The 12,159-nt window shown below is 32.2% G+C and overlaps 3 protein-coding genes across 3 annotated transcripts in view; 2 read left to right on the top strand and 1 right to left on the bottom strand.

Moving 5' to 3' along the window:
* The first annotated feature begins 2,420 nt into the window (after window positions 1–2,420).
* Window positions 2,421–3,524, top strand: LOC108769526 (uncharacterized). The gene has a single exon (XM_018520546.1). It carries the CDS (start codon window positions 2,421–2,423, stop codon window positions 3,522–3,524), a length of 1,104 nt encoding a protein of 367 aa, XP_018376048.1.
* Window positions 3,525–3,636: 112 nt separating this feature from the next.
* Window positions 3,637–4,061, top strand: LOC108769572 (putative gustatory receptor 28b). Its single transcript, XM_018520609.1, has 3 exons — window positions 3,637–3,705; window positions 3,782–3,871; window positions 3,948–4,061. The coding sequence occupies exons 1-3, from the start codon at window positions 3,637–3,639 to the stop codon at window positions 4,059–4,061; spliced, it is 273 nt and encodes a 90-aa protein (XP_018376111.1).
* A 3,957-nt stretch (window positions 4,062–8,018) lies between these two features.
* Window positions 8,019–12,159, bottom strand: part of LOC108769525 (uncharacterized) — a 16,543-nt gene continuing 12,402 nt past the window's right edge. Inside the window, exons 3-4 of the mRNA XM_018520545.1 lie at window positions 8,436–8,605; window positions 8,019–8,383 (exon numbers count right to left, since the gene is read on the bottom strand). Coding sequence (XP_018376047.1) covers window positions 8,019–8,383; window positions 8,436–8,605 — 535 coding nt within the window. The remainder of the gene's footprint in view (window positions 8,384–8,435; window positions 8,606–12,159) is intronic.

The raw sequence follows: 12,159 nt of genomic DNA, 5'->3' as shown, positions 1-12,159 counted from the left end.
ATTTATTTTAATTATTTATTAAAATAAAAATCACGTAGAAAAGAAAATATTTTAATGATATTTGCCGGAAAGATATGATCCCAGTATACTTTTCGTATACTTATCGCGACGCTCCTGGGGCATAGTGTCACGTGAGCGATCGGTGGCTCAGCCGCCGAGTTTCGTGTGATAGTGAGGGTCGCCTCAGGAATCTGCCCGAAATGAGCAACTAATTCCGAGCACATTCTGGTCTACAGTATCATTCGCTTACATCACTTTCGCCTACAGTTCGATTGTCTACACGTTATTGCCTACAGATCATTAATTGCTTACAAGCACTCTTAGACACAAATAAAAATTTTAGAAACGGAATTACTTTTGTCTACCAGTATTATTGCCTACAGTTCGATTGCCTATAAGCATATTGCCTACAGTTTTATTGCTTACATGCATTTTATTTGCCATTAAATACTATTTTATATTTTCATCTGTTTCTACGCGAAGCGTCAAAGGGGCGCACAACTTCTATAATTGTACTGTTGTACATGTTTTGGTACTCGAGAGTACCATTATGAACATGCATTCTTATGAACAGAACTGCTTCCGTTTTTGTCAATACAAAATATTTATTATTTTACTTAACTTTAATTTTATATTTGTGTGCAAAAGTGTTTGTATGCAATCCAGCTGTAGGCAATAATATATGTAGGTCGGGGGTAGGATCGTGGTTAGGTTGGTGGCAAAGTCGTGGTTATATCGGGAGTAAGATAGTGGTTAGGTCAGGAATACGATCGTGGTTAGGTTATAAGTTATGACCGGAACATCTGTCATTCACGATCAAAATGTAAGGTATCATGTTGTTGTCACTTACTACTTAATGATCGCCACTCTGTTTGACCTACATAACTGAGAAGATACAGAAGATGTGTCCCCGTATGACCAAAATAGAAACCGCGGTTTTTTTTTTCTCTTCCTCCCTTCCTGTCACGAATGGAATTATCACCCTGCTCATGCCGTTAAGTGACCAATCAAGTATAATGCGCTGTCGCTGCGTCGCTGTAACTTGGTATCAGTCTTATCCGTATGAATTGGGAAGTGCACAATCATTTACACAAGTGTAACTATCAGTCGTATATATTTAACAAATGTTTTTTACAAAATTTACGGCGTAGATGTATTTCTTTAGAACGAGTGTTGCATCATTCTCTAAAGTAATCCCAATAAATTTAATTATATGTACTATTATAGAATAATATTTATACATGTACAATCCTTTATCTAACATTTTTTATTGTTTAAATAATAAAATTTTATTTATTAACTGTAAACCTATAATATGTACATTTTTCAAATGTGTCGATTTTCGATAGTTCAAATAATTATACTTTTTTGAGCCATTCATATTGTACTATTTTTCTTTTAGTCCAAAGAGTCAAGTAAAAAAATCCTACGGATTTTTGCTTGCACATTAAATTAAAATATTAGAAAATTTTTTATTCAAAATGGTCATTTTTTTGCGAAATTTTCCAATAAAATTTCTTTTAAAGCATTGAGATTAAATGATAATAAAATATTATTTATTTGATTCATGTTGATCTGTCTGACTTTTGGGCATTTTCACACGTATTGAGCTAACAAATACGTATTCAGTTCAGAGATACAGCGTAACAAAGTTGCAGGATTTTACAGACAGTACTATAGCTGGGAAGATAATAAAAAATAACAATAGTCTACTATGATTATCTAGCATTACAGTTGGAGAAATTACAAAGAACGTATTCTCGGCTGTGTGTATATCATGTCATATATACAGTTGATAAATATTCCAGTTGATATCGTTCTAATAATAATACCGTAAAACTCGTCTGTTTCCATCGTAGGATCCGTGTCGACTGAAACTCAATTATTGACATTATGATCCTTATCACGCATTTATGATTTTCACAAATTTAATATTTAATAATGTTTTCCATACGTGATGCTTGCGAGAAAGGTAGTTGCGGAAGCATCGCTAAATGCTCAGTGCTACTTCGTACGAATTATAAAGCGCAACGTTAATTAGAATATACGCGAATATTTACCGAACTCACAATTAGTTGTATACGACGTTCAAACGGTCGTAATTAACTTGGATTCAGAACAATTGGAAAGACAGATATCAATAAAATCAAACGGACGCCTCTTAAATTATCAATTTATGAACGATGTATGCGTGAAACGTTTTAGTAAAGAAGACTTAAAGTATACAAATTAAAAAAAAAACTTTATATACAAATGTCTTGGAAAAAAAAATATTAAGAAGGTTGAACTGAAAGTTTCCTAAAGTAAATATTTATAAATCATGAAATACAAGGCCATATGGATAAATTGACCTTATGAAGAAAAGAAGTAGAGATTAACTAAGAATTAAAAAATTAAGGAAGAAGATAGCCATTGCAAAAATGTCTTCGCCCAAGAATTCTACTTTCACGAACGTCATTCAAATCTCCAATTCCATTAGAAATATAAATAAAGAAAATTCTATTACGGAAAAAGATAGTGAACAGCAAGTGAACAAAATAAAATCAGAGCTACATCACGATTTATTTTGGACGTTCAGAATATTGATAATGTTCTTCAAGCTTATCGGTCTCGCTACATTCGCGCACCGAATTGTCATATACAAAAAGAGAACGTCATACACATTTCAATATTGCAAATTAGGAATCGCTTACAATGTTGTGCTGAGTAGCTTAATGATAGTCTTGAACTGTATGTCTATATCATTCAGAACTAATTTGGACTATGAGAATAAGACGAATGTGACTATAGGCATCGAGGTTTTGCAAACTATACTAGGTGCCCTGGTGAGCTGCGTGACTTTGATTAGCTACTGTATCAATCAGAAGTCCTTGGTGCGGATCGCCAATCGATTAATCACCATCGAGCACCAGATAGATCGTCTGTATGATCTATATCATCCGCTACGACGACAGCGTATCTTCTGCACTATGATTCTTGTTTGCATCTTGAAGATTTGCATTCTGATACTTCTCCTGTTCATTAAGATTCTGATCGCTCATACAAGCTCATTGCTGATAGACATTTTGCCGACATTTCAGGTGGGTTGGCTATTGATACAGTACTTCCTATTGGTGACGGTCATTCAGACAGATTTCGCTGATGTGAATCGAGCGATACAAAGCTTCACCAGAATCATTATACCTGATCTTCGACTGCAGTCTCTCTATCAAAAGCGTATCGTAGTCAACAATTCGACAGTTCATCAACTGTTGCAACTGCGAGATGTGCATTGTCATCTTTGTGAAATCTCTGAGGATGTGTCGAGTTTCTATTCACTACCAGTATTATTCAGCATCGGTTTTCTCTTTCTGTCACTCATATATAATGGTTACCGTTTTCTGTGGATTCTGTTGATGACTGATGATTTCTTAAACTTAAATTATTCTTCTATGATTTATGAAATCGTTTGGATAATATTTCGGATTTATCCCATTTTTCTCCTCACCAACAGAATTACCAGGATTTTAATCGAGGTAGAATAATCAATATAATGAAATCGCATTAGATCGTTTTAATCGATGAAACAAAACATTTTTGTCATTAAATAAAATCTCAAATAGTTTATGAAATATTTCAATTACTAATTTATTGTAGATGAAGAAAACGGGTAATGTAGTGCATGATGTTTTAAACTGTGCAATCAGGAAAGAGACAAAAGCAGAGGTAAAATACAAAATTAGATAAAACTTTCTCCAAAACGGTACTCATCGTAACGATATTTATCATAGATATGTTTCAGCTCAAGGAATTTTCGCTTCAATTGTTACATCGCGAAATACAGTTTACAGCTAACGGATACTTTACGCTCGATAATACTTTTCTTCATTCGGTGAGAATTATTAGAATGTAAATAATTTAATATAAATTAAGTTTTTTAAAGTAATAGTTTTGATTATTTCTCTCAGCTAACTGGCACAGTAATAACATATTTGGTAATACTTGTGCAATTTCAAATGGGAAGTTCGCGTTCATCGATCAATCCAAACTGTTCAGGGAGCAATGTAACTATACAGGGATAGATTTAAAATAACAAGCGGAGTAATAAATTAAGATAAGAGAAAACATCGAGAAGATGATGAGAAATATCGAGGCTTTTTAAATTGGGATTTAGAATCCAATTAAATGCAATTTATAAACACGCAGAATTTCAGTTCTAAAACTTCTTATTGTAACTTCCTAATACATACATTCAGTTCTAATTTGGAAAATTAGAAAACACAAACTGTAAATATATGTATTGTATCTAAATTAATATTGTTAATTAATTTATTTAACAATTAAATTGAATAAGATTCGATAGAAAAAATCAATTAATAATATTAATTTTACTTAAGTAAAAAAACTATTGAAAACCATTATTCGGCGATTTTTAGTAATTAATATCTTATTAACTATTGTGAAAATTGCAAAATGGTAGAAAACTTTTCGACTCAATTTGGTCCTCTCTATACCAGCACAAGAAATATTTGACGATTATTATGGGATACCCTGTATAGGCACACATTTTGCGACGTATGTATTTTCTAATGTGAAACAGTAGTTACTTTTTCAGTTTTAATTGCACGTTATTTATTTAAAGCAACACGACGTGATTAAAGATATAATCACAGGCATTAGTTACTTTCCTCGTCAACTCGGAACTAATTTCCGAAACACAGTCTTTTCTACCTAATCGCAACCATTTAATACTACATCGGCGAATATAGCCTATCACACCTTCATGAATTTCGCTACGATACGCATGAAACCGCAATCTTCGAAGATCACTGGGAGAGAGTATACTTCTCCCAATTATCTCATTGAAAATAACCGTTGAAACGTATTAGCGCGTATATCATATACGTTTTATTAGATTACTTTTATACTGTACATTATATTCACAAATTTTATTATTTGCACGTTTATTTTCGCTACTAAGATAGCGGCATGCCTTTCCTTCTCTTTCGTATTTATCTAATTACGATACAATACTCTGGGTTCCATTTCATACACAGTTAATATTATGTATCCTCCGCTTAATAAATATATTTTATGTATGATTTTAAATGACTCATATACGCAAATTTACGATTTTTTACATATTAATATACTTAAAAGTACGCACAACAATAATTTCCAATGCGATGTTTCATATTGTTTTAACCAAGAATGGGATGTAACACGTAATGCAGCCGGTTGTACTATAGGAATCGTAGACGGTTGTGAGGTTTGAAGTCATAGAAAATTAATCAATTATAATCGATTATTCTACTCGTATTTGAATCTAATTGATCAATTTCCTACGACTTAAGATTCCAAGATCGTCTATGATTCTTATTGTAGATTTCGCATTACCATTATTTTTTATAGCAACAATTTTGTATTTATTTTACAACTTCTTTTCCATGACGATAACGCTAAAGAAAGTCACTTTTGAAGAAAACTTGTTACTATTAAAAGTGTTTCTGATTAAAAAATTAACTTATTACTTTACACTTCACATAAAAGTAACGCATTACTTTAATTAGTTATGTAACTCATTAGTAACGAATTACTTTTTATACGATTTGTCCAACTTTGACGTTATCATTACCATCATGAAAAATGCAAATGATAAATTGTAAGATCGTTATCAAATTGTTATTGTAGGAAAAGTAAAGGTAACAGTAACGGCATTACAAGTAACACTTTATTTCCAACTTTATTACCAAAAAAATAGCTATATAAAATTGCATATCACGAGAATATTTTGCCGAATTATTACGTTTCCTAAAAATTCCATATGAATATTTACTCGATAAATGATTCCATTTTGATAATTAACCGAATTGAGTAGACAAATATTTACGAATGAAATTCTTAATCATTGATATACAGTATGTAACAAAAGTAAGTAAATATAAATGTTTTCAATTTTGAATAGATTTTTCTAAATTTTGAAGTTAGATATTCTAGCAATGGTGATAGCCAATTATGAAAAACATGAGTAATATATTATTCAAACAAATGTTTTTCATATATTATTCAAACATTTGTTTTGTCTATTAACAGTGTTATATTAGATTCATTAGAATACAGTACTTACAGGAGTTACAAAAGTAAGTAAACATCTTGAGTTTTTGCTCTATATTTTGTTCCTGAAATGTATTTTATATTATCTGTGTTATATTATAAATTCATAGGGTTTGTAGCAATCATTTTGATGTATTGAGGTTATGTTGTTATATCTTTAAAATATATTTTTTAATTTGTTAATTTTGTTTGGCATTGTCACCTTTACTTAATAACTTTGAACGTATTTTGGGTGCAGATAAAAAAGGATCTAATGACGAGATATTCACTATTCTTTTATCTATTCAAACATTAGTGACTTTTGAACGTCCTCATGATTTTGGTGCAGCTGAAATTCGTCCATCATTCTTATGTGACTATCTTAAAAATAGCTGCCGGTGCTTTATTAAAAAATCTAGTAATTTCTCGTTATGTTTGTCCTTCATTTTTCACTTTAATAATTATTCTTCTCTCTTTATTGGTTAAATCAAATGCTTCTTTTCAGTTTTTTTTGTTTTAATCTTAAAAAAATACACATGTACTTTAAAAATGGAGAAGGTTAAACTAAACCCGCCAGTAGATGACTGTGTAAATCCCAAACCTTTAGAGAAGGTGATGACGTATTACCAATAAGTTTTCAAAAGATTAAAACTTGTAGTGTGGGTGGAGCAGTTTTAGAATTAGTTCCCCAGTAATAACTCGGGAAACAAATTTTCTACCTATAGCGGAAAAATCCCATCAACCCGAATTCTTGATTTCCCAACTTAACACATCCCATTAAATATCCACCTTCTAAAGGACTCTTATATAAACCGTGGCACTGCGAGACTAGCTCCTTGATTTTGTTTCTGATTTTGTCTGTTATTTTGTCTCTGATTTTGTTTCTGACTTTGTTTCTTATTTTGTTTCTGATTTTATCTCTTATTTTGTATCTTATTTTGCTCTTATTTTTGTCTCTTATATTCCCAGTATCAGAAAACGGATTGAAATAAATTGAAAAATTTTAATCTATTTTAATTCATTTGAATCAAAATTCTTTATTCATGCATATGGATAGAAAGGAATTGAATGTGGTAAAATTGAATAATTTTCTATCCATATGGATAGAAACAAATTAAATGATGTAATTCTTATTCTTTTAATCTAATACAGGTTTGAGAGCTTTAAATCCATTTTTGTCTATAATAAGAGATTAGATTTCCTATTCTATAACATTTTCTATTCATGTGTAGGATCCTATTCGAATACGTCGTGATTTTCATGGATTCAGATGAATTCAAATATCTTTGTATCAATGCTTTTCTATGATTATCCCAGTAAATTAAGATGGATTGAAAAGAATAAGAGTCACTTTCTTCTAATCTCGTATTATGGACAAAAATGGATTTAAAGCTCTCAAACCTGTATTATTAAAAAGAATAAGAATTACATCATTCGAGCCTATGTCATGGATTAAAATGAATTGCATGACTCATTTTTTCCGTAAAACTTTTTTTTGATTGAAAGGAATAGGAATCCCGTAGTTTCAATTCCAAGTCATGGATTAAAATGAATTGCATGACTCATTTTTTCCGTAAAACTTTTTTTTGATTGAAAGGAATAGGAATCCCGTAGTTTCAATTCCAAGTCATGGATTAAAATGAATTGCATGACTCATTTTTTCCGTAAAACTTTTTTTTGATTGAAAGGAATAGGAATCCCGTAGTTTCAATTCCAAGTCATGGATTAAAATAGATTCAAACATTGAATGGATTGAAAAAATCAAGAATTTAGATTCACACAGCAATGACCAAATGAATCTATTTCAATCTATTTCAATCTTTTTCCGGATACTAGGTTGTCAATTATACTTGTCGGTCAGTTCTGTCAGTCGGTTTTATATTTCAGTCAGTTAGTTATGCACGGTCTCGTGTCATATATATAGTTCTTAAATCGAAAGTACACAATTAAAGATCCTCACTGAGTCCCACTGAGATCGGGCTGACAATCATTTCAAGAAGACAAGGCCACCAAACAATCAGGAGACAAAGCCACCAGAACAGTAAGTCCCCTTTTTCTTTTATATTCTCCGCGAACCTCAATTTAACGTATCTGACAAATATAGTGCCACATTCAAGAACCAAACCGCCCGTACAGAAGTTGACTTCGGAGTCGAGCTTATTTGAAAGCGCGTAGATTTCTGGATGAGGCATACGCGAAATATCTAGAGAATGCGAACAACTCTCAGAATCCAGCAGACCCTGTTGAGGACGTTCATCCACCATTTTCATCATCACAAGCTCCGCCGGTACCAACGGGTCCACCGCATTCTCTAGTTCGGTCGTTGCCTATAGTAGCTGTTCCCCGGTCATTTTCTTGCTCACCTTCTCCATCTCCTGTCTCAATACCTGATTCCCCCACGTTTTCAAACGCCTTAACTTTGCAAATCTTCTCAGATACCCCGCCATCCACATCTGATTCATCCGTTATCTCGATCCCAGTTTCTCCTAGAGAAACTCCATTTCCGACAAGCTCTACGGACAGCGTGGAATTCCTAAAGGAAATTCCTCCACCATCATCAAGATCCTACTTCCTTATACAAGAGAGTGACTCATTTGAGTCACTCATAAGACAATTCCCTCACTCCACCGAATTTCCCCCTGAGGATACTTTTACGATCGGGCCCAATTATTTTGATTCCCACGAGATTAGACATGCTATTACCAGCCAACTTCCTCACTCGCTCATTCCAGTATTTCTTCCGAATTCCGCCTATTCCTATTTAATTAATGATGAAATTCTTTTACAAGCCTCCTTCCTCCGCTACTATACGAGAGATAGATTAAAAACCAGCACTGCTCACCCCGTAATTTTATTCTGTGACGACACTAATATGTAAACTAGCTTTAAATGATTTCATTAATTTATAATTTTTCTGTATTTTTGTTGTAATCGTAATAATTAGTAAATTATTTAATAATAATTCCATTAATTTCTAATTTTTTTCGATTTGTAATTATATTAATTTGAAACTTGTGATGCGTTCAATAGACATGTAATAATTAGTAAATTATTTAATAATAATTCCATTAATTTCTAATTTTTTTCGATTTGTAATTGTATTAATTTGAAACTTGTTCAATAGACAATAACAAATTAATAATAGATTATTAATAATTAATAACATTCTATTAATAATAAACAATGTTTAGTAATTTAAAATCACTGTTTCTCTTAATTTAAAAACCTGAGACCTCGTAGTCCTTACCCCCTTGCTTTTCAGAAATTGCACGTAGTCCAGTCCCGAGTTATAAGGATTAGATTCCTTGACTTGAAATTTGGACCGCACTGCTCATCGGAAACTGGTGTTATAGCGTCCCTGAGGGACGTTGACCCATATTCCGAAGCGATAATAAGTGCGTTTGATTCGGGATACTCGCCTCTGTGCGGATAGCTGTGAGAGTTAAGTGTCCTTCCTAATATTCTTACCAATTTCATCCCTTTTCTCTCCAATCAAATCCTAAATTTAAACTTCCAAGGGTTTGGACGTAACGCTGCATATAATATTCTATTAGTGTCAAGAAAGAAAAGTAACAAAAAAGTAAAGACTCGTTGTATTTTGAGTATAATAACGATAACAGTATCGAGTTACTTTCGCAAATCAATAACAAGGAACGAGTTATTTTTTAGGAAAAAGAACAGTAACGGTAACGAGTTACTAAACGAGAGACTAAACTGAGTTGAAAAGTACTTCATTATTTTGAAATTTTTACAATAATTAACAAACGTCAATTATTAAAAATCACCGAATATTGGTTTTTAATAATTTTTTACTCAAGTACGACCAACTTCCCAGGAAAACAGCAAAAGACCAAAATTATTTATTTTTTTCTCACAGAGCTCTAAGAATTTTTTCAGAATTTTTTGTTAATTATTTAGTAATGAATTTTTTTATTGCCAACTATTTTTACCAACATGAGAAATATGGTACTACAAAATTCTGAAAAAATTCTCGAGAAAAAGAACTCGAAGAAAAATAAACAATTTTTGTCATTTGATGTTTTTTGTAAAGTTGATAATATTCCAGTAAAAAATGATCGAAAATCAATATTCAGCGATATTTAGTAATTAATATCTTGTTAACTTTTGCGAGAATTGTAAAATGGTACAAGACTTTTCGACTCAGTCCATTCTATACGGAGAAAATTTTATATTTAAAATTACTATAATGTAATATAGTAGCTGCGGTCTTCATGTAAATTATAAGTTTAAGTGCTATAGTTATTTTTTTAAAAACAATAATATAACGTAATTTTTACACTTTTTCATAGTAAAAATTTTTTATTACAAAATCAAATATACCTAGCAAATTTTGTTTGCGTACCATAGTAAAAATTAACTGTTTTCATGTTAGAATATGGCTTAACAAAATAATTACTTTATTTATGTGATAAAAATTAGTATTACCATAGTAAAAGTTAAGTCGGAATCATGTGAGAGTCCATCGAAAATACACGACATAGTAAAGAGTGTAATTTAAAATTGTATTAAAACATAATATAACAATTTCAACCTATCAGATATTATGATTTGCGGAATACACAATTTCTGATAGGTTGATATTCTTATTTTCTGTTCTCTGTTCTCTATTCCTTTTATTCTGCGGAGTTCTTAAAGCGCGGCGGGAAGGCTCGCGGGCAATAGTCAAAATTTGAAATGTGGCCTTTCGGACTAACTAATTCACCCGTTCTAGACTATCCATCAAAACTATCAAAATTACAGTAGCAAAGCAAAATATATTCAAGTTCAGATTATATATATAAAGGGTGTTTAATGAGAAACGATGAAACTTTCGCAAAAAGATACACTGAGAAAATTTTATATTAAGTTTTAATACAAATTTAAATTACACTTTACTATGTCTTGTATTTTCGATGGATTCTCACAACATGACTCCTTTTATTGTGCGGAGCCCCTTACTCACATAAAATTTTTTTTGGAATACGATTATATTTTGGAATACGATTGCGGGTGCGGGCTGGATTGAAAGGCTGCACGAGCCGGACATTGGGCATCCGTGGTTTAGAAGAATAGTCGTAAAATTGTTATATTCTATAATTGAAACATAAATATCCAGAAAAAAATGTTTTTACATAAATCACGAAAATACGAGGTGTGATAAAAAAGAAACGAGAATTTTTGAATTGCGCGCATTGTAGTGTATCGATTTGGTTAAATGTTTTTTTTTCAAGTTAGTACTGTCAGTGAAGTACGCACCAAGTTTCAGACTGGTGCGATCCTCAGTTTGTTTTCGGTGAGCCATTAAGTAAGACGCTCTTGAGAGTATTCTGCGATCTTGATATGTGGCAACATGTCGGAACAAGAAATTCATTTAAAATTTTGTGTTAAAAACTAATGGCCCAGAATTACTCCAACGTGTTATGACTGGTGACGAAACGTGGGTGTATGGCTATGACGTCGAAGCAAAGGCTCAATCATCGCAATGGAAGTGTTCTAAGAAGCCGAGACCGAAAAAAGCGCGTCAAGTGAAGTCAAACATGAATAAGGTTCTTCTTACCCTTTTCTTTGACTATAATGGAATTGTGTACTTTGAATTTCTACCGACAGGTCGCACAGTTAATAAAGAGTATTACTCACAAGTTATGAGCAATTTACGTGAATCTATCTGAAAAAAACAATCTGAATTATGGGAAGAAAACTCATGGATTTATACCATAACAATGCACCGCCACACACCGCATTAATTATCACGCAGTTCTTGGCGAAACACAAAACCACTGTGATGCCGCGCCTCCCTATTCTCCAGAAATGGCCCCTTGTGACTTTTTCCTATTCCCTAAACTCAAAAGGACCCCTAAATGACGTTTTTCAACGATAGAGGAAATAAAGAAAAAATCGCTGGCCGAGCTGAAGGCAATACATAAAGAGGCGTTTCAACAGTGCTTTGCAAGTTGGAAACAACGTTGGCAGAAGTGTATTGTATTATAGGGGAACTACTTTGAAGGAGACAGTATAAAAATTGATGAATAAATTAATACTTTTTGAAGAAAATTACAATTCTCGTTTCTTTTTGATCACACCTCGTAT

Source organism: Trachymyrmex cornetzi, unplaced genomic scaffold (assembly GCF_001594075.2).
Source record: "Trachymyrmex cornetzi isolate Tcor2-1 unplaced genomic scaffold, Tcor1.1 scaffold92, whole genome shotgun sequence".
NCBI classification, from domain to species: domain Eukaryota; kingdom Metazoa; phylum Arthropoda; class Insecta; order Hymenoptera; family Formicidae; genus Trachymyrmex; species Trachymyrmex cornetzi.
Note: the sequence above shows the minus strand (reverse complement) of the source record. Positions and strands in the feature narration are given on the sequence as shown.